At 33.0% G+C, this 24,153-nt stretch overlaps 1 protein-coding gene across 3 annotated transcripts in view; it reads left to right on the forward strand.

Annotated features, from left to right (window-relative positions):
- Positions 1 to 24,153, forward strand: part of CSMD3 (CUB and Sushi multiple domains 3) — a gene marked incomplete at both ends in the record, with an annotated part of 1,233,164 nt that overhangs the window by 161,454 nt on the left and 1,047,557 nt on the right. For all 3 annotated transcript variants that reach the window (XM_080802411.1, XM_080802412.1, XM_080802413.1), the window contains one exon: positions 18,124 to 18,236. In XM_080802411.1, coding sequence (XP_080658537.1) covers positions 18,124 to 18,236 — 113 coding nt within the window. The remainder of the gene's footprint in view (positions 1 to 18,123; positions 18,237 to 24,153) is intronic.

Genomic DNA, 24,153 nt, shown 5'->3' on the forward strand with positions numbered 1-24,153 from the left:
GGAGAAGCAGACTCCCTGCTGAGCAGAGACTGATGTGGGGCTCAATCCCAGGACCCTGAGATCATGACCTGAGCCAAAGGCAGACAATTAACTGACTAAGCCACCCTGGTGCCCCAGTAGTAATTAATTTCTTAAAGTCAGCAATAGATACATGAGAATTTTTCTCTTCAATTCAACATATTAATTTAATAAAACATAATTTAATTGAAAATATGCAAATATTATATTTTAACATAAAATATTTTGTTTGTTCTTATTAAGTATTGATATACCTTTCTTATCATTGGATAGAAAGACAAATATAAACAGCACTGTGTTTAATTTTATTAGAAAGTGACACTACCGTATTTCTTCCTATTATTCCCCTTCATAAGATGCTTTATTTCTTGTACAGTGTGCACCAAGAAGCCCAATTTCTTATCTAGCTGTTTTCTGGGATTTTTGTCTTTCCTAGAATGTAGAAAGAGGGCTTCTGTGATAGAATGTAGAAAGAGGGCTTCTGTGATAGGACAACTCTTTGAAGAGACATGTGGGAAATAAAGTTGAGTGGTTTTCTGATTTGCACAGATCTTATGTTCTTTATCCAAGAAATAAAGAAGGAGAGAGAGTTCCTCTCCACTAACTTTTTGGTGTTCTTTATACCTGATAGCATTATTAATGTGCAACTAATTGCCTTTTCAATACCATTGCTCTTTTCATGGAAATTCCTTCCAGAATCCAGTAACACGTTTACTATTAATAAACACCATCATATTAGCAGTGAGAACCTTGTATTTGGAAGTTGGGGGAAATTGTATTTGTTTCCTATTGTCTATTTTTACATATATTTTTAAGCTATTTAATCTAATTATTATACTTTTAACTGTATTTTATATAACTCTTTTCAACCTCCTTTTAGATTTTTTGAAAAGGGTTATTTTCATCTTCATGTCTTTTGACAGGAAGGTATTTTTTGCTTCCAATCTTAAATTTCAAATGTCTCTCTTCATCTTCACTTTATGTTTAAATTGTGGTGGTAGAAACAACATATATTTTAGAGTCAGACAGACTTATGCTGAATTCTAATTCTTCCACTAAAAAAAAGGAGAGCAAACCACTTCTCTAAATTTAATGGAAAATAAAAGTACAAAAAGGTCGTCTTCACAATGTGTTGTGAATTAAGTGTATAAAATACTGACTCAGTAACTGGCACATAAACATTTTCTATAAACATTAGTGATAATATTTTTTTAATCTTGGTTTTTATGGATAATAATGCTTGTATTATTTTCCAGTACTTCATTTTCTCCCTCTGTAAGTCTATAATAAGGATTGCTCTTTATCAAGGTGAATCCCAATCACTATAATTCATATTTCTTTCACATCTAAGCTTCTTAAAGTAATAGTCAATATAAGCTTTCTATATTTCCTCTTATCCTATTTTTGTTAATAATCACTGAATTTGATTTGTTACCTCATCAAAGCTACTCAGGACAAGGTGATCTTATAATTGTCAGATACATGGACTAATTTTAAGTACTCACTTTCAAGTTAAGAGCTTACATAAACTTGTCAGAATAATTTGGAAAAAATGATCAACTTCTTAAAAATGTACCAAATTAACCAAGAGTCCCCATAGACTAGCAAAAAGAACACGGCCTTCACTTTTGGCTTTGCCATTTTACTAACAGTGTGTCTTCTAACCAACCATTTCCCTTTGCACTCCTTTCATTTCTCCATTTCTAAAATGGAATAATAAAAATAAAGTCATATACAGCCATAGAGGTCATGGGAATAATGATATAATGTATGGTGAACACTTGATTAATAGTGAAAACTTAATAGCTGGGCACTTAATATTTCATTGGTTAAAGTAGTTCTGCATTTTGACATAAAAGCAGCTAAATAAAGCATTTTGCTGATATAAATGTTTTAATTTTGAATTCATGTTTAATTTGATGTTTTAAGGTAATATAATTGTTCTTGTTAGCTAAAATTAAATTAGGCATGCATGTACATGTGGTGATATCACATTTAATTTAAGACATAGCAACAAGATGTATCTAATAGTTCATGAAGTACAATGAGAAAAACAGTATTCAGAATTGATTTAAGACTACATAAACATAAATTTTGTTGCAAAGAGTATAGCACATCATATATAGACATGTATTTTTACCCAAGAAAAATAATATTAAGAGTGAACTAATTTTATGATCAATAAGGTAGTATAAAATGGAAAATGATCTATTTGTTTAATTTAATTTCTACATAGGTGTAGAGATCAGGTAAGAGGCTGCTGAGACAAAAATGTTGCACCTATTAGAGGATCCAAGCTATAATATTCAGAGCACTATTTCATAGAAACAGTGAAGTCATATCTCTGTCCACATGTATGTAAAAGTACCCAGCTAGGGTGACAATGCATCATGATTATAAAGCTCGCTGGACCATCACAAAGAAAATGTGTTTCCAGGAATTTTTTAAAAGGACTCCAAATAAAATGCCTACTTGAACAGCTTTTTTGTTACAATAAAAAGAATGTTTTTTTCATTTGTATTCTTTTCATTCCTATCCACTCTCTTTTTCACTTTCTTTTTCCACTTCTCTTTCTTCTCATTTTGTTATTCCTTCTTATTTTGTTAATACATTAGTTAATTTCACAAGTATTATCCCCAGTGTAACTGTCTAAAGGTTGTCTGACTATTATTAATAAAAGTATGAAATTTAATACCATGCCATCTCGTATGCTATCCCCAAAGTTATATTTTTGTCATATTTATAAGAATATTCCAAATTCTGCACAAAATCAGCAAATACTTTAATGTGTAAATTAAGTCCATTCCTTTCTCTATCCCACAGGACTAATGAAAATAATTGATTATACTTCTAATATAATTATCCAGTTTTAAATATACAGATAGTTTGGTCTTCACAGAATTTAATTTCTAAATGTTTCTACCAGTAATGAGTTGATAAATATACTTTTGTTTTCTGTTTTATCTGTATCTTTTTAGATCTAATGATGAACATTTATATTATTTAACTATTTCTCAAATAATTTCTCATCATTCAAATAAGACCATGGTGAATTATTAATATAAATTATGCACTTTTTTAATGCACTATTTTATGACATGTTTATTTAATATTATACTTGCCATTGTCTTCTATTTCAAGACTCCAATAGCTTATAAATTTGATTACTTTACTTTTCTTCTCATCTTACTTCATATAAGAGAGAAAATTTTCTATGATTCCCATGATATTCTATAAAGTTACACCCAGATTCCAGAGTAATATGGGTTTCCTCAAGAAATAGGAATATTTGTATTATAATGTAATAATTATTTTAAAAAGTCTTTTTTAAGGTAAGCATTATGAATTTGATACCTAGGATATATTAACATTTATGAAATATGATTAAATGCCGATTCTTAAACCTAAGTAGATATTTGCCTCAATTATTATGCTATCATTCTAGCTTTATCTATGTCACCTAAGTAGAAGCATGAGAAATGGGATGTAAATAAGCAAGACCTGTTTTTCTTTTTATGTTTTTTTTTCCACTAAAACATAGTCTTGGCACTTGTCTCTTCGTATTTATCTTATTTTCTTTAGATTTTTCATACTAGAATACATAGTTATTTCAATAAAATGTATTCCCTTGACTCTAACCCATACTTTACAGATGATGGTATACCACTTTGGATACAGACAATGACTCATATTTCTTTGTTATATTTTACAGTATCTGATACCTTGGTGGCTGTTAGTAGGGGAACAAGTATCTTGAACTCCCAGAACGATCTTGTGTTCCATTTTTTGCTTATTTTCACAGTGTAATTGTTAACAGAATGTTCTCAAAAGAGACCCAAATTATAAACAAAAATTATAGACATATGGCTATTAGCCCTATAGAAATAACTAAAAATAATTTTTATTTTTTCCATGTAGGATCAATGATTACCTTAGTTTAGCTTCTCACATGGAAACCTCATTAACTTTAAAGGAATGTGACTCTGGGGCACCTGAGTGGCTGTCAGTTAAGCTTCAGACTCATGATTTTGGCTCAAGTCATGATTTCATGGGTTGTGGGATCTACCCCACATGAGGTTCCCCACTCAGCAGGGAGTCTGCTTGAGATTCTCTCTCTCTGCCTCCCCTTCCCACTTGTGCTTGCTGAGCTTACTCTCTCTAAAATAAATAAGTCTTTAAAGATTATTTATTTATTTATTTGTCAGAGGGAGAGGCAGTGAGAGAGAGCACGCACAAGCACGGACAGTGACAGGCAGAGGGAAAAGCACTCTCCCTGCCATCAAGGAGCCTGATTCGGTACTCAGTCCCAGGACCCTGAGATCATGACCTAAGCTGACAGCAGATGCTTAAGCAACAGAGCCACCCAGAAGTCCCAAATGAATAAATCTTAAAAAAAAAAGAATGTGATTCTCAGTCTCTTTCAATTAATGTTAAAAATAAAAAACTTCAACTGTCCCAGTGAGTTCCTCTCATAATTATCAAGGAAATGTTAAATGACTGAAATATTCTGGTGTTACTTTGTTGTAATCAATTTTAATATTGTACTATTAACTTATTGATAACAGAAAAAAAACACATGCTACAGGACACTTGTATGCTTAAAAGAGGTAGACAGGAGACATAGGGGCATATCTAGTGCAATTTCAAGTCATGTTTCCATTTTTATTACAACTAAATTATATATATTTGTTAGTTTATTAAAATATCATTAATTGTTATTTTTCATGTTAGTAAATATCATTCAGGAAGGCCCAGGATATTGGGCTGAGTTGGTAGAGCATTCAACTCTTGATCATGGGGTTGTAAGTTCAAGGTCCATGTTGAATGTAGAGTTTAATTAAGAGTGCCTAGGATATTGAACATGGAACATCAAGACACATAAACATGTTATTTCTAAAATAAAACAATATTTATACCATTTTCTGATTATATTTGCTAATGTAATCATCTTCAGTGTTATGAAGTATAAAATTTTACAATTGTTTTGATACTGTAAAAGAGTGATTAAAAAATACCTTATATACAGTAAAACAGTCCATAACAATATAGACATAATTTAATGTTTAATTTTAAACATTTGTCTGATTCAAAGTGTTTAGGTCTGAATTATGATTATTTTAAAATAACTGATTAATGGACTGAATGATTTTACATTTGACATGAAGTTATTTTTTGATAACACTTAATTAGTTCATAAATTATGTCCAAATACACTAATTAATTAGGTAGAGAAATGACTGCATATATGTTCTATGTCAGTGCAATCTCATATTAATATTTTCTTTATGATGTATTCCAATGAAGACAGATTATAATTTTATTTAGCCTAAAATCATTATAGAAAGTTTTCAAAAGGCTATGTCATTCACCAGTTGTGTGTATATATGTATATATATATATATATAGAGAGAGAGAGAGAGAGAGAGAGATAATCATCTCAAAGACAGTTGTGAAAATTTATAAGAAAGTGATATTGAACACAATGGGTAAAATTAATGTTTATGTACACTATACTCTGTTATATTCTCAATTGCTTCTATTTGATACTTTTGAAAACAAAATACTAATTTTTTTTTATTTTTTCATTTTTTAAAAATATTTTATTTATTTATTTGACAAAGAGAGACCGAGCGAGAGAGGGAACACATGCAGGGGGAGTGGGAGAGGGAGAAGCAGGCTTCCCGCTGACCAGGGAACCTGATGCGGAGCTCTATCCCTGGACTCTGGGATCATGACCTGAGCCAAAGGCAAACGCTTAACAACTGAGCCACCCAGGCGCCCCCAAAATACTAATTTAAAAACAGAAACCGTTCTGAAAAAGAGCCCCTAGTTTTCTAAGTTTTAGAATATCTAGGTTAAATTGTATAGTATCTTTATCAAAACATCTTTAATCATTACCCATAAAGCTTTATTTAAACCCCCCCAACTACAGGGGCACCTGGGTGGCTCAGTGGGTTAAAGCCTCTGCCTTTGGCTCAGGTCATGCATGATCCCAGGGTCCTGGGATCGAGCCCCACATCAGGCTCCCTTCCTCTCTCTCTAACTACCTCTGTGCCTACTTGTGATCTCTGTCTGTCAAATAAATAAAATCTTAAAAAAAAAAGAAAAAACTCTCCAACTGCAATGCTTTATTTACTTTGCGTACAATTTAATGCTGTATCTAACTGCATAAAACTGGTGAGTAGTATAGAATCTCAAAGTTTTTTCTATAATCATTTTAGGTTAAATAAAATTTTAATTTGTTGTCATCATTGGACTATATCAAAAAAGAATATAGAACACAGGGACGCCTGGGTGGCTCAGTGGGTTAAAGCCTCTGCCTTCAGCTCAGGTCATGATCCCAGTGTCCTGGGATCCAGCCCCACATTGGGCTCTCTGCTCTGCAGGAAGCCTGCTTCCTCCTCTCTCTCTGCCTGCCTCTCTGCCTACCTGTGATCTCTGTCAAATAAATAAACAAAATCTTTAAAAAAAAAGAATATAGGACACATATTTCTATATTATATATCCCTGTAGGGGCATTGGTTAACTGTGTGGTCATTTCTCTTTTAAGAACAAATGCTTCAGTGTCTGGAAAAAATGGGCAAACAAAATACCATACTTCTATTACACCCATATTTTATAGACAAATAATATGTCATATAATTTTGTGTTTTGCTAAACTGAGAGATAATCAATAATATCTTTCTGGGAAACAGAATGAGCCATTAACTTTGAGTTAAACTCTTATCTATGTGTATTGGGTAAGTGAATCAAACAATTGTCAATATGGAAAAATACAAAATATATTTGTAGAGCCTTTTTAAAAAAATAGTGAATGTAGAGGACTGTAAGAAATACAGTAAAATTCATATGATAAGGTATGTATAATCCTGCCTATTAGAGGTCTTTGGAATGTACCACAAAAAAGGTAGCAGGTATGGGGGGAGGATCACTTCACTCAATGTCAAGAATTACATATTTCTGAAGACACATATGGTCTTATCCCATCTCTTCCTCTCGCTTCTTTTTCTCTCCTTCCTTCTTCCTAATTGGAAAGATTTATGAATGATTGTGGATATAATAAATGTTCTCATCTCTTTCTTGTTCATAGTTCTGCCTTACATTTACCTTAAGCAAACAGCATATAATTGGTCTTCACTAATTTACAGCATATACTTGGTCTTTACTAATTTACTACCCAAAATAAAAGCCCTAAGAATACTAAACTTGGAGGGGGGAAAAACCCAACTTAGAAGAGCATAATACAATACACTTGAAGAATTACACTCAGCCACATAATCCAAGTCTATTGTAAGGACCAATAATTGGGTGCTACAGGAAAAAAATTCTGATTGGTTATGAAAGAACTTTCTAATTCTCACATCTATTATCAGGAGTGAACAGCAATAGTAGCAAATACCTCCTAAATGCCAGATATTATTCCAAGTGATGTACTTGTATTAACTTATTTAAAACTGACAAAAACTTTAGGGGTAGAACTATATTCATTAACATTTTGTCAGTGAGAAGACAAATGGGGAGAGAAGTAACCTGCCCAATGTCACACAAAAACAAATGGCAACACTGAGGTTTACTCCAGGAAGTCCAGCACCAGAGTTATCATTTAATATCTTTATGCTAATTAGATGAGGAATGGATAGGTTTATCACAAAGATATTAACGGTAAAAATAGCATTTAGCACAGTGCCTAGCTCAAATTGCTGAGAAGCAATAGAACGTGTGTTTTCCAATTGTATACTCTAGAATCCAAGCTTACCGTCATAAATTCAACACTTCTTAAAGCCCCAAATTTGGAAATAACACATTCATTAACAATTGCAGGTGATTATGCAAGGTGGGGATACTGTAAAATAGATTGAAGTATGTGGCAATCATTAACTGCCCACCATAACTGCACTGTACTCCAAGTGTTTTCAGTGGTTCAACTACACTGTCTTTGGAATTACGGTCATTTATAGCTTTAAAGAGAAACAGTTTAATGAACCAAAAAATGAAACAAAATAAAGTAAAATAAAATAAAATCAGAAAGAAAGGACATTATAAAAGTTTGGCAATATTTGCACAAGATAGGACAAAATTGAAAATGCTGAATTTTGAAGAAAGTTTCTAGTAATTTATTGCCTAGGTCCTGGATAAAATGTTGATCCTGAAGAAGAAACTCCAAAGTCACTGGAAAAAATGAGTTTATGTTATTATTGTTTTTATTATTTTAATTTCAGATTTTTTAAATTGAAATTCAATTAACCAAGGCACAGCACATCATTAGTTTTTGATATAATGTTCAATGATTCATCAGTTCAGTATAACACCCAGTGCTCATCATATCACATGCCCTCTTTAATGCCCATCACCCATTTACCCCATCCCCCTCCCACCTCTTTCCTCAGCCCTCAGTTTGTTTCCCAGAGTCCAGTTTCTCATGGTTTGTCTCCCTCTCTGATTTCTTCCCATTCAGTTCCCCCCCAACCCCTATCGCCCTCTGCACTATTCTTTATGTTCCACATATGAGTGAAACCATATGATAATTGAATTTCTCTGACTGACTTATTTCATTGAGCATAACCCCCTCCAGTTCCATCCATGTTGATGCAAATGGTAGGTATTCGTCCTTCTGATGGCTGAGTAATACTCCATTGTATACATGAACCACATCTTCTTTATGCATTCATCCGCTGAAGGATATCTCAGCTCCTTCCACAGTTTGGCTCTTGTGGACACTGCTGCTATGAACATTGGGGTACAGGTGCCCCTTTGTTTCAGTACATCAGTATATTTTCAGTAAGTACCCAGTGGTGCCAAAGCTGGGTCATAGGGTAACTTTATTTTTAATGTCCTGAGGAACTTCCATACTGTTTTCCAGAGTGGCTATACCAGCTTGCATTCCCACCAATGCTATAAGAGGGTTCCCCTTTCTCTACATCTTTGCCAACATTTGTTGTTCCCTGTCTTATTAATTTTAGCCATTCCAACTGGTGTAAGAATGAGTTTTATATAAATGGAGTAATTCTAGGCAGTGAATTGATGACATTCTCAGACTACGTTTTTGAGGGAAGAAAAAGTTTTCTCCTTGGAATAGTGGTTTTATAATATCTGTGCATCTTAGGTTAAGAAAATAAGGGGAAAAAACCTGAAATACTTAAAGCAAGAAAATAATAACAAAAAAGAAAATACTTAATAACAAGAATAATGAATTTAAGGTTGAGGAATGAAGGTTATGGAGAACATTCACTAGCTTTCAGGAAATCAGACATTTGGAGAAACTGTAGGAAAACCTCACTGATGAGCTCAATTGTTTGTAACATCAAAACAACTGCTTTCAAGAAGAATTCTGGTAAGGTGACAGAAAAATCTCACCTCTAACACCTGCTAAAGCCCATGCACCTACCTGCCAAGACATAATTACACTTTTAATTCACATTCCAAATCTTATGGAAGTGGCAAAATCTAATAGAGAACGATGTTGGCAAGAGATGTATTCTGGCTAGCATAATTCCAAGATTTATAAGTACTTCGATACAGTGGAAAGAATATAAAAGAGTGGAAATGAATACTAGTCAACTACCTTTCTAGCTATCTTTAATGTATTCATAGTCATATCCGTATCTACCCCAATCCCTACCATATCCATATGTATATCAGTACCTATACTCATTTCCGTATCTCGATCTATACCTAGGCACATGTTCCTAACATTGTGAATTTGCCTTTTTCACACAAGATGCCTTTTTCAGGAATCTTTTTTTATTTGAGAGAAATGTTTTATTTGAGAGAAGTTGCAGCTCATTTATTCTTAACAGATGATATAATTATTCAAATATTGCCACAGCCATCTTTTCCTTTGATATTATAATTAGTGACATCTTGACATAACCATGAATTATTGTGCTGTGCTTCATGTACCCCAATATCAATAGGATATGCATGATTTAATCTCACAGAACAGTCATTACTTTAAATATCTATTTGTTCCTGTGGTTTTCCCATTCATTTTGAAATTAAACAGATTAACAGTTCACTTCAGCAAAGAATTCCCTGTATATCACCTGGACCATTTTTAAGAACTGTATAACCAAAGTAAAATTGTAAGATAATTCATACCAAATTTCTGACTGTGAGTAATGAGAAATCACCATGATAATGCTGATGTTATAATATAATTTATCTTAGCCATATTATGACACCGAATGCAAATGAAAGGGCAGTGGATTTTGAGTCATAGTGCTAATGAAACTAACAGTGGCTTTTCTTAGATTCCAGAAAATATACCAGGCCATTCCATATGAATTCTCTTATTTAACCATCACAAATTCCTGGGATTTGGGGTAATGTTACCATTTTTTGTTTTAAAATAAAGCTTATCTCCTTTTCTTTGTCTTTTTCCAATCCCCATGTCTGTTTCCACACAATCTCATTATAAGCGGTAATATCCTAACAGCATTTTAACTTAAAGATATGTTTTTCACATTTATTCTTTGATATAGAAAGTTTAAAATACTGTAATTGACTAATAGGGACATTAAACGCAAGCACACACACACACAGAGGTTTAAAATGTTAGAAATAACATCTCACTGTTAAAACTGATAAACTTATTTATGTAATGAGACAGGTATCACTCTTATCTACCAACCTTGATGTTTTAAGGGTTTCCATTACATTAAACTGTAAAATGGCCTATTAATTGCCATTATTTTTTTTGAAATTCTTAAATAAACAGCCTCTTATTTAAAGAGCATACCCACTGGCATTATAAATTACTTTCTTTAATTTAAATTTCAATTTTACATTAATTACCAAATAATTATTTTAGTATTTTTCATATTAGTCATTGATACAAAGTTATAAGTTCGTTACTTAATTCTCCCTAAAACCAGTTACTCATTACAGTGTTAAACATCATCCATGCCCTGAATTTTTATAAGAGGAAATGCTTAAAGAATGCTTTCATCTAAAAGGGGCCATGAGATGTAACAGGATCACTCATCTGAAGTGCGTGGTTTTTAAAACATACAACAGCCTCTGAGAAATGTTTTGTCTAGTAAATAATAAAATGCTAAAATATAATTGAGGCATATATGTGATTAGTGGGAAGGGAGAATAGAGGCTACAAATTGGAAACTATTAATTGTAATACAAAAATAACCAACATATCTGCCATTCTGTCACATGAGAGAATCTAAAAATGAAATGAAAAAATGGCCATAATCTAACTAGCCCTGGTCCATGACAAATACTCACCAGATGACAGTGAAATGTGAAAAGAAAAGGAAATGCTATGAATATTTCATGAAGCTAAGTGTCTTAAGAGGTAATGCTTATCCTTTAATCTGAGCTCACATGCATTTATATGCTACATTTATGGTGAAAGAAAATGTTGATTATTGTGATCACATAAAACAAAGTCACTACTTAAAATTAATACATTTCAACCCTCAGCCAATTTTCCTCAATTTTTAACTCTTATTAAAGAAATGATATCTGAAGGAAATTTACATTGCACGATTCAAGGATTTTCCCCTGATATTTGTTGACCAATATTACTTAGCTTACCCACTAGGGAAATTTCTTTGCTAACTACTAGTGATATTTGCTATAAATGCACCAGCAAGTACAGATGGTGGTTCCACACTACTTTCCTGGTGCTTAATTTAATGACTTTAAAACTGTAACACAGTTTTTACCAGTTTCAACTACATAAAGCCATCATATGAGTAAAATTATGTTCTTATCTTTTCCAAATATCTGTTAAGAAATTTATATGGGCATTGTGGGGAAACAAAGATAAATTAAATATGCATCCTGCCCTCATGAAAAAATCACTTTCCTTATGGGAAAAATCATCATGGGAAAAGAAATAGATTGGAACTAGAAGTTATGGTTTTGTATCTTTGTTTCACTGCCTACCAGCAGTATAATTTTAAACTATTTACTGATCATTTCTGAACTGTGATTTCTTCAGCTATAAGTCAGAGAAAATAGAGTTACACTCTAGTAGTCTTTTCAAAGGAATATTAAATGTCATTCACTATGCAATTTTATCATATATCAATATGAGGAAATATAAATGATAATTTATTAATTTACCAATAAACATAGCAAAACACCAAAATTCACAAGTACCCAAATCAGTACAAATTATTCTATGGGAAAAGATCATGCTTATCCATAAAATATTATGGTTTTAGATTACCTAAAAAACATGTTAAGTTTAAGAGCAATACATGTATATTTAAATATTATAATTGGTAATTCATATTAAAATAAAAATCATACTAGTTTTACATGAAAAATAAGTTTTAAAACTATATAGTTATATCCTGAAACATACTTCAAATATAAGTGCATAAGATATATGATCTTCCTTTAACTTTTGAGGTTAATATTACGGTGAAAACTAAGTCATTCTAAAGAGGAGTTTCTATATAGACTATCGGAATTTTCTTAACAATTGAGGTGCCCTTACATTCTTACGATTCTTGAGAACACTGTTACACTGTTTGAAAAAGAAAGTGTTCTGAAGCATTCATGTTCTCCTTCCACCTACCCTAATTCATTAAATTAACAGCTATTCGGGGCACCTGGGTGGCTCAGTGGGTTAAAGCCTCTGCGTTCAGCTCAGGTCATGATCCCAGAGTCCTGGGATCGAGCCTCGCACTGGGCTCTCTGCTCGGCAGGGAGCCTGCTTCCTCCTCTCTCTCTGCCTGCCTTTCTGCCTACTTGTGATCTCTGTCTGTCAAATAAATAAAATCTTTAAAAAATTTTTTTTTATTTTTTATTTATTAAGGGCCCTCTTACATGATATGTACTGCATGAAAGCACTGATCATAAACTAGTGAGTTCCAAGGACTTCACAAAGGTTAGTGTCCGAAAGAGAAGAATGATGCTTAATAGATAAACACACATACATATTAAAATATAAATGAAGCGTTACAAAGAAAAAACATACCTTAGAAACATTGAAGGTTTAGTTATAAAACACTGCAATAAAGTGAACATTGCTGTAAAGCAAGTCAATCCTTTTTTTTTGTTTGTTGGTTTCCCAGTGCATATAAAAGCTGTGCATATAAAAGGGGCACCTGGATGGCTCAGTTCCTTAAGCATCTGCCTTTGGCTCAGGTCATGATCCCAGGATTCTGGGATTGAGCCCCATACTGGGATCCCTACTCAGCAGAGAGCCTGCTTCTCCCTCTCTCTCTGCTGTCCCCCGCTTGTATGTTCTCTTTCTCTGCAAAATAAATAAATAAAATATTTTTTAAAAACTGTGTTTACACTACACTGTAGTCTATTGAGTGTAACTCATAGTTTATTGAACATATTGAACATAAATTTAAAAAAACATTATATAATTAATTTATATAAGTATAATGTTTTATATATATAAAAATATATCCTAGTATATTCTGGTCATAAGTGACATATTTTAAAAAATAAGGATACCAAAAGGTTGAAAGTTAAAAGATGTTCTAGACTAATTCTAATGAATTAAGTTTTAGATTTATTACTGCCAAATAAGATAAAGTTTAAAATCAAATCATTATTAGATATAGATTAGGGGTGCCTGGGTGGCTTAGTCAGTTAAGCATCTGACTCCTGATTGTGGCTCAGGTCATGATCTCAGGGTTGTGAGATCGAGCCCCGCATCAAGCTCTGTGCTGGACATGGAACCTGCTTAAGCAATTCTCTCTTCCTCTCCCTGGGCACAGCCCCCACCAAAGGAAACAAAATATAGTAGCACTTCATAAAGAATAGAATGTTCAATTTGCCAGGCAATATAAGAATTAAACTTGTAGGGGCGCCTGGGTGGCTCAGGGGGTTAAGCCACTGCCTTCGGCTCAGGTCATGATCTCAGGGTCCTGGGATCGAGCCCCGCATAAGGCTCTCTGCTCAGCAAGAAGCCCGATTCTCCCTCTCTTTCTGCCTGCCTCTCTGCCTACTTGTGATCTCACTCTCTCTGTCAAATAAATTAATAAAATATTTAAAAAAAAGAATTAAACTTGTATGCATCTATTAATGTAGCCCCCAAGTATATTTTAAAATGGACATAACTACAAGGAAAATTATAAAAATCTACAATACTCTTGTGAGATTTTAGCATATCACTTTCAGTAACTAGGAGATCAGATTTTAAAAATATAGTCAGCACAGAGAACACTGGAACATGATTAACAAACTTGTTTAAAAGATATATTGAACGCTATTCCTAGCCAGTGATAAATACCCATTACAGGAGCCAGAATGATCTCAGAATTATGGTTCTCTAAGAACTTGTGAATATATCACATGGCAAAAATAACTTGGCAAATGGAATTGAGACAGATGTTATAATAGAAGATATCTGAATTATCAATTTGAACACAATTTAATTACATGAGCATGTAAAAGTTGAGAACTCTCTCCATCTGGAGGCAGAAGAGGCAGCAGCAGAAGGATGAGGTAGAGGGAAAGACCAAAGAGAATTACAGAATGAGAACTTGGACTACTCTTGCTGACTTGAAGGATGAAGGAAGGTCTCAAACCGAGAAATGCAAGCAATCTCCAAAACCTAAGAATGACCTCAAGTCAACAGCCAGCAAGGAAACAGGACCTTACTCCTACAACTGCATGGAATTTAATTCTGACAACAGCCTGATAAATTTGGAAGTGAAAGCAAATTCTGCTCCCAAGGTTCTAGAAGCAATGCAGCTCAGCTAACACCGTGATTTCAGCTTCATGAGGCTCAAAGCAGAGAACCAGCTGAGCTACACTCTACCAAGACCCATGTAAATATGAGATAATTAATAATGGGTATTAAATTTGTGGTAATTTGGATTAGAAATAGAAAAACAATAGGCTTTTCTTTATAAGAAAACTAGGCACATGAGAAAAAAAAATTACAATACTGGACCCATAAAGCAAATGTCAATAATTTCAAAGGATTAAATTCATACAGAAAATGTTATCTAATTGCAATGTAAATGAGAAATATATTGGTAAGAAGAGATAGCTAAAGCAACTCATAGGTTTATAAGTTAGGGGATACTCTGACCATGAGCCAAATAGGAAATCATGTAGCTTACGCAGCAAAAAGAAGAAAATTTAAAGCTTTAAATGTTTATAAACCCTAGAGGAACTGCCAGATAAGTGTGCACAAGTGAACTTTTTCAAGAACTTTTGCAAATTATAAACAACTCGAATGTCCATCAACAGTAGAACATATAAATTTAGGGTGGTGTGTGTATTGCAATAGATTCCTATATAGCATGGGTTCTCAATATGTGATACATGGATGCTTGAAGTCCTGAGACATTTTTAGGGGGTCCACAAGATCAAAACTGTTCCCATAATAATACTGAGACATTATTCACACTGTTTTCACTGTGTTCACATGTGCCCTCATGGTACAGAAGTAATGGTGGGTAAAATTGCTGGTGCATGAAAACATCGCAATTAGTGACCTCAAACTGTACAAATAGTCATTAGTCATTGTTTTCTTTACCACCACACACTTTCAGTGTGGAAAAAAGAATTGTACTTAAGAACATTCTTGTTGAAGCTATAATTATTTCATTAAATGTCTACTCTATAATACCCCTCTTTTAAATGACCTATGTAACAAATTGAAAGAAATGCAAAAAATTAAAAAAACAAAAACAAAAACAAAAAAACCTTCTTATGCCTACCAAAACATGATTGTTGTTCCAAGGAAAAACGGTTGCATAACTGAAGTTGTCAGCTGAACTGGCCACTTTTTCATAGAACAGTCTTTTTACTCGAGTGACCAACATAAACTATACTTAGACAAACTTGGGTACTTGTTATACATTTTTTCTGACACACACACACACACACACACACACACACACACTGAACCTGAACTGTTACTTCAAGGGAAAACAACTAACAGGATTTGTGGTCTATAGTGAAATCTGAGTTTCCAAGTAAAAAACTAGAATTTTGGAAAACTTCAATCCATTACTGTAAGTTTTAGAGCTTCCCCAAATTTAAAGATTATTCCAATGAGATTGGTACCAATAAAAATAAACGTGATTTTTTGATACTTTATAATAAAATGTGTCAACATTTGTAAGACCTAACTCAGTGAGCCAATATATTCCAAATTACTAATACATGTTAAAAAATGCATGGGTAAAAAGGACCCATTATAAAAACAAGGTGAAACAATGAATTTTAAAGTCACAGAGTATAAAAATTAATTGACATATTTTGAATTCAACATTGCACTAACCTGTAAAGTTTTGGGCAGTATCAAAGAAGAGTACTCACTAATCTGCAAAATCTATTAGAATTCTTTTCCCTTTTCCAACTACATATGTGAAGACAGAGTTCTTCATACCCATCAACCAAAGTAACATATTGTAAGATATTGAATAAAGAAGTAGATATGAGAATCCAACTGATTTCTGATAATAGACCAGATATAAGTAGATTTCCAAAAATAGAATACAATACATTCTTGTCATTTTTGTTTTGGAGAAGGTAATTATTTTGAATTAAAATATGATTTGTCAACATGCAATATGCTTATCCTGGTTATTTTTTTATCCTGGTTATTTTTTAAGTCATAAATGCACATATGTAAAAAACTGTTCTCAGTTTTAATTTAAATAGGGTAAATATTAATAAATCTTGCCCTCAAATCCTTTTGGGGATTCTTAATAATTTTTAGAGAATAAACACACCTGAGACAAATGAGAATTATTACTATCTAGCACTGAAATATATGGTAATTTCAATGTAGATTAGTTCTACATGTACAATGTTGGGCAAAAATAACAAGTATATAAAAGGTAGTATAATTCCATTGTATAAAATTACTAATTATTATTCTTATATAAATAATAAAATGGGAAAATAAATAACATACAAGGCAATTTACACAAAAAATTAAAAATATGTATTTTCATTAGTTTTAGAAAAATTAGGGGCACCTGGGTGGCTCAGTGGGTTAAAGCCTCTGCCTTCGGCTCAGGTCATGATCCCGGGGTCCTGGGATCAAGCCCCACATAGGGCTCTCTGCTCAACAGGGAGCCTGCTTCCCCCTCTCTCTCTGCCTGCCTCTCTGCCTACTTGTGATCTCTCTCTCTGTTAAATAAATAAATAAAATCTTAAAAAAAAAAAAAAGAAAAATTATATCCTGTGTATGTGTTTTTTTTTTAATTTTTATTTCTCTTTTCTACTTTAGACAATTGTAGATCAATTGTATAATCAAGCTTGTAACTATAGCACTGTTATTTACAAAATATGTAATAAATTATGGTCAAAATATCAGACAAATATTTGTTTTATAAAAATATGCATTATAGGGGTGCCTGGGTGGCTGAGTCAGTTAAGCATCTGCTTTTGGCTCAGGTCATGATCCTGGGGTCTTGGGACTGGAGCCCACATTTGGCTCCCTGATCAGTGGGGAGTCTGCTTCTCCTCTGCCCCTCCTCCCACCTATGCTCGCTCTCTCTTCTCCCTCAGTTTCTCTCTGTAAAACCAATATATAAAATCTTTAAAGAAATGCAATATAACCCAAAAGTAATCTGCAACTGCTAAACTTTATAGAACTTATTGAAAGTTTGGATCTAATAAAAAAAAATGACATCATTTGTAGACTTTTCAGTTTCAAGATTTCATATTTAGATCACATCTCTTCTTTTAATACTAAATTTTAATAAATAGTTCCCACTGTGTAAATATATTCTAAACTATCAGGAAAATTATTTATTTGACAAAATATCTTCTGAATACTCAGTTGTTAAAGTCAGGAGCAAAAGACACCTAAAAACACATACTCTCACAACTTACTTCCCAAAGTCTAAATTAATCAGTATTTTCATAGAGATGATATATGTAATAGATAGGAAAAATAGTTATATACATTCATATGTATGCAAATAACTGTATATTTAAATATACCTACAGTAATTGTTTTTGATGAGTGATTTTCAATCCACGTCATAAAATCCTTTATAAACCCTTAGACACACACCCACCTATCCACACACATACACACCTACCATACAAAGCTTGGGGATTTGATAAAAGGACTTTTAATGCTCTTTCAACTCTATTAGGTAAAATCTCTATAACACTAACTATTAATTCCATTTATGTTTTTAGGTTAACAGGATTCCATCTGCCACCGCCAGTGACAAGTACCAAATCCGTGTTCTCACTACGTTTGACCAGTGATTTTGCAGTTAGCGCTCATGGGTTTAAAGTATATTATGAAGGTAAGTGATAGCAATATAAAAGGACCACTGCCCAGTCTAATACAGTCAAACCAAAATTCTCTAGGATGGAAATGGAAGAAGAATCACCAGGAAGGAAGATACAGTTTATCCTATTATCTCAAATCCTGTCCTGAGAGTCACCTTCTTAATAATCACTAATATATAGTAAAATGCTAGAAATGAGTAGGCTTTAATGTTTCATTGCAGTGTACCTGAAGAGAGGAAAATTTTTGCTTTAAATCTTCTTAGGAGATGAGACCATGACGTCATTATGGGGTTAAACATTAACGAAAGCAAACAAAATCAAAGTGACAGGAAATTAGTTCTGATTCAAGATTCAGGCATCACAGACTCCACCCTATTTTCCTCAGTGTTTTGCCTCTCTGCTAGAAAATAACCTGGTAATCTTTCTTCTCCGCAAGTTAGTCAAGAGGAAAGGGCTATTAAGAGACAAGAGTTTGCATCTTCCATTTTAAACCAGGCTTTCCAGACCCACAGATCGATAATCCCTAAAACACAGAAAGGAAAACTAAGAACCTCTTGAAACTAAAGGTTTTATCTGGAAGGTGGAACAAACTGATTTGGCATCAAAACCTGACCTGAACTGATTGAAGGCCACTAATGACCTTTATTTATCCCACATAGTGTGGATACTCATGTTTTATTATGCAAATATTATTTAATAATTTGGTGTATCACAGGCTCTGGTGTTAAAAACGTACAGAATCTGCATGTGTTCTTTTTTTATTTATGAATTCTGATGCTAAAAATACTCTAATCCTGAAGGTTTCAGATGGGAGGTCATGGACTTGAAAATTTCTTCTTTATGTGATCTGACTATAAAGTTGCACCTCCTTTAGGGAAGAGCCCCTCTCTACCTATAGGAATAACATAACACATTTCAACTCACCTCCCCCCCCCACCAGCCCGGACCATATTACCAGAATGCATCACACCAGATCTAAAATCATCATAACAGATACACAAATACAGATACAAATACAGTAGCAGGGGTGGTTACTTTCTAAAGCACATAATAATTCAAAATATAATATGTTTAAAGAGCACACTGGAAAGCACATATAAAGTAGAATTGCTTTAGTATAAAGGTTAACATTTTGCATGTGGGGAAAGTTTTAAATCAAACATTTCATCTTAGTGCTATCTTTCTCGCTAGAAAAACTATCCTTTAACAAACAATTGAGTAAAAATATTTTCTCTTTTTTATATCCTAAATAATGACACATCATAGCAGTTTTTAACACTATTTTCTACCCAATACATTTCTGAACTATCTTTTGTCTAGCAGGGGAGGCTACCTTCTAAGACTTATTTCCTCCATTGTGCTAGTAAAAATCATTATTTTTCTAAGGTGCTTTCACAATAGTTGAGTATTTTTATCTTGGCAACTTAATTCATAGTTCAAAATACTACAAATACAAAGGTTTAATTTTAAGTGTAATTTTGGCAATATTGAAGGAGTTAGTAATACAATAATTTTCTATTAAAGGCTCCTTAATAGAAACCCTGTACTCCGTTCATCAAAGTATAAATATATTTTAGCTTAGCTTATTCTTTCCATAACTACTGAGTACACTGAAAATGTAGTAACTTGGAAGACGAGTTAGGATGTTGCCATGTTTTCTGGCTTGGCTGTCAAGTTTCATGAAATATACTCAAAAATATTTTCAAAGCTCTCCATTCTTTCTACATGTACATTATATTTCTGTCTTTTCTGTTTCTGTAAAAATGGATTTGTAGATCTTCATGACATTTACATGTATGTCTGGGAGGTCCTGACTTAAAATATAAGGTATTAAGTGTCCATATAGTATTGAGGGATCAGTAATCATGCTACAGAACATTAAGCATTGATTTGTGATGGTACCTTCTACCATGCATTAGTATTCTATTTCTACTGTAACAAATGAACACAAATTTAGCATCTTAAAACAAAAATATATTAACTCACGGTTCTGGAACTGAGAAGTCTTGGTGGTCTCTGCTAGTTCCTCTGTTCAGGGTCTTGCAAGGCTGAAATAAAGATGTCAGCTGGTTGTGCTCTCATCAGAAGGCTCTGGGAAGATACTAGTGCCCATAGCTCCTGAAGGACTTTCTCTTCCTTGTACTTGGGCCCTATGTCTGAGAGCCAGCAAAAGGTTCACTGCATTCTTCTCACACTCGAAATCTGACTTCCCCTTCTGAAGCATTCCTCTACCAACTTCTTCCCCCACACATCTCTGACTTTGAGTAGAGAAATTTCTTGGTTTTAAGGGCCTGTGTGATTAAATTGGACCCACCTGGATAATCAAGTCTAATCTTCATGTGTAAAATTCCTTACACTTAATTACATTTGCAAGGTTCTTTTTGCCATGTCCCAGTACATATTCACTGACTCCAGAGATATTTGGTTGAGGGGATGGGGAGAGGAGGGGTTGGGTTTCATTTGCCCTACCATACCATGGGACACTGTATAACAATTTACAGAGGGAATATCTGCAAGTGTTTATTTATTTAATGATGGCCAATGATTCTGTCAAGACCAGGTGGTGTACAGTAGTCCCGTCTTAGCCACAGAAGATATGTTACAAGCCCTTCAGCGGATGCCGGAAATCGTGCATAGTACCAAACTATGGATACTATATTTTCTCTTATACTATATACCTATGATAAAGTTTTGTTTCTAAATTAGGCATAGTGGGGAATTTGGGTGGCACCATCAGTTAAGTGTCTAACTCTTGATTTCAGCTCAAGTAATGATCTCGGTTTGTGAGACTGATCCTGACCTCTGCTGGGCTTTGTGCTCAGTGGAGAGTCTGTTGAGAATTCTCCCTCTCCCTCTGCCCCTTTCCCTTCTCTCACACTACAAAAAGTAAATAAATCTTAAAAAAAAAAAAAAAAACATTAAGCATAGTAAGACATTAACAATAATGAAATGAATAATTATAAAAATATGCTGTAACAAAAGTTTTGTGAGCACGTGCTCTCTCAAATTATTCTGTACTCACCCTTCTGGTGATGATGTAAGACGATTAAATGCCTACATGACGAGATGAAGTGAGGGGAATGAGGAAGGCACTCTGATGTAGAGTTAGGCTACAATTGAACTTCCGATGATTCGTCAGAAGGAGGATGATCTGCTCTGGGACCACAGTTGACTCAGGGTAACTGAAGTGGAGGAAAACGAAACTGCCGATTACGAAAGCGAAACTGCAGATAAGGTGGAACTAAGGTATTGTGAAGTCCAGAAAACTTAGTTTGAAATTTCAAAGCTCATTCTGCACATCCCTAGATTTTGGATCCAAGTTATCATTTCATAATTACCTCAAATTACAACTCTGGGCCCTACTCCTGATACAATAAATTTATTTACTAATCTGGACATTTCCTCTAAATTTATACTTGCATTTTTTTTTATTCTAGTATCTGAATCTCATTAATTTTCATTACGTTTTCCTCCATATAATCATTTCCTAGCTATCTTTTGTTTGAAGTATAGTTGACACACACTGTTGTATTAATTCTAGGTGTACAACATAGTGATCCCTAAAGTCTATAGGTAGCTATGTAGCTGTGCTCATCACAAGTGTAGCTATCATCTGTCACCATACAACTCTAGTACAATACAACTTACTGTATCCTCTTTCCTGTACCTTTCATCTTCATCCTTTAAAGTGTCCTAAGACCTTGTCCTTGTGTATTAGAATTTATGAGATCTCTATTAGTAATGTATGTGTTTTTCAATTTGCCAATACTGGAGCACATGCATCAGAATTATCTGGAGAATTTATCAAAATGTGAAATATAGAATTCTTTGCCCCAGTTATATGTCCTGAATCAGACTACAGAATAAACTCCTGGAATATGCATTGTAATTCCAATTGTAAGTTCAATAAAGAATAAATAATTGATAAATATAAGTCAGTCTCTGATCTTCACAGAACTCAGTTCTTACAAACTTCTACTGCCCTACTTCAGCCCATTTATTTTAAAAATCTGGAGGGTGTGTTTAATAAATTTTGAGAAGGAGCTCTTAATCATTTACTGGAAACACTTCATTTAAATTCCTTGAAGTCAAAGCTGTGAGTTGTTAAATTTCTGTGGAAAATTTCCCCATTAATATCTAGCTGCATCTATCTTTATCTTTTCTCATTACTGTCTACCTTACACCTCAATATCTTGTTACTATTTCCCAAGGTTTGTTTTTATACAGAATTTTGGTTTCTTTTTTTATGTTAATAAAAATAAATTGCTAAAATACTGTTCTATGAAACAGCAGATTCAAGAAACAATAATGTATACTAGGTTGAATAGTCATATAACCATTTTTCAAAATTCAGTCAAGATAAACCTGGTAAGATCTGTGTTCTATGGAACACATAGTGAGAAATACTCTTAGGTCTTTTCTAAATCTGCCAAACAGAATTCAAAAATATTCAGATCTGCACCTTTGAAACAAATAATATATTATATGTAATAAATAAAATAAAATAATATAATATAATATATTCCAGTTTTTGCTAATATATTCCAGAATTCCTTTACATTTTACTTCAAAGATGCATAATCATTTTTACAGGTAAAAGAGCATATGCTTTTATACCATAGAGTATCTTACCATTTTGGAACTATTTATTGTGAAAACAAAGTAATATAATGAACGCATAGAGTGGATCATTTACATACTAAATATTATTATAAGTATTATAGTAAGCGGTTACTCTGATGTCTGTAAGAATCTCAATGAAATAAATCAGCACCTATCAGTGAACTAATTCAATTATCAGAAACAAACTAAAAATTAGAGTGTAGTCTTAAGAACTCACTTCAAACACGAGGTTGTTACTGTGCCTTAATGATTGTTGATGTGTATTATAGGGTTAAAAGTTTCACCTTTAGAAAACATGCTGTTAAGTCATTTTCATATTTTAATTCAGAAGCAGAAATTTGGCTAGTAAGACTACTATCTCTAGGTAAAATTCACTGAGTGATCTCTTTGTGACAATCACAGTGCTAAACATTTTACATGGATTTTTTCCACCCTAGAAAATTATATGAAAAAATGTAATAAGCAAGAATTTAACAAAAAAATGACATTAACATGAAAATATGTATAAATTTCCTGCAAATGTAAACTGCATGCATTTCAGAGACCTATTTTATAACTCACTATAAACTGTAATTTCATTTACAATTAAATGGATAAGTTCATATAGAATTTAGTACAGAAGAGTATTATAAAAATAAAAATCACTGATAATATTGTATATTAAAACATGAAACATAAAGGCTGAAATGTATTCTTACATATAATATGGGTGATGTATATATTCTTTGTTCTTTTTAAACACTTGACATACAAATGAGTATTTATATTACTTACTATTTGATTTAACTGTCACACATGTTTATTAAGTATATCCTTGAGAACATCAAATGACTTTAGTGATTTTTCATTTTATGGGTTATTTCCAATTCCTAAACTTTAAAAATTTAAACTGCAGTACCATGAAATTTAATGAAGAGCTTACAATTTAAGATCAAGTTAATTATGCTTCTGTCAAGACAGTTGAATTGTAGCAAGAGAAATTTATGTAATAAAATTAAATATATTAAACAGTTTGCTAGCAATAAATGTAAGTTAAGTTAATAAAATAAGTTAATGGATCATTACCTTAAATAACTTTAAGAATAAATGAAAGATATTACTTTTAAAAAAACAGATGTCATATATGTAAAGACAATTTTCCTCTTGCTCAAATTCAAATCTTTAACCTTTCAGGTTTCATAGAGTCAGCCTACTTAGACATAGGAACATCCTAATCCTACAGTGACCTAGCTAAGTCACAATTATCTTTTCCCCCTTTTAAACAGTTGGAAGTGTTCAAAATCCCAATCCAGAGAATGACACAAATAA

The sequence above is a fragment of the Martes martes genome (genome assembly GCF_963455335.1).
Source record: "Martes martes genome assembly, chromosome: 4".
Classification (NCBI taxonomy): Eukaryota; Metazoa; Chordata; class Mammalia; order Carnivora; family Mustelidae; genus Martes; species Martes martes.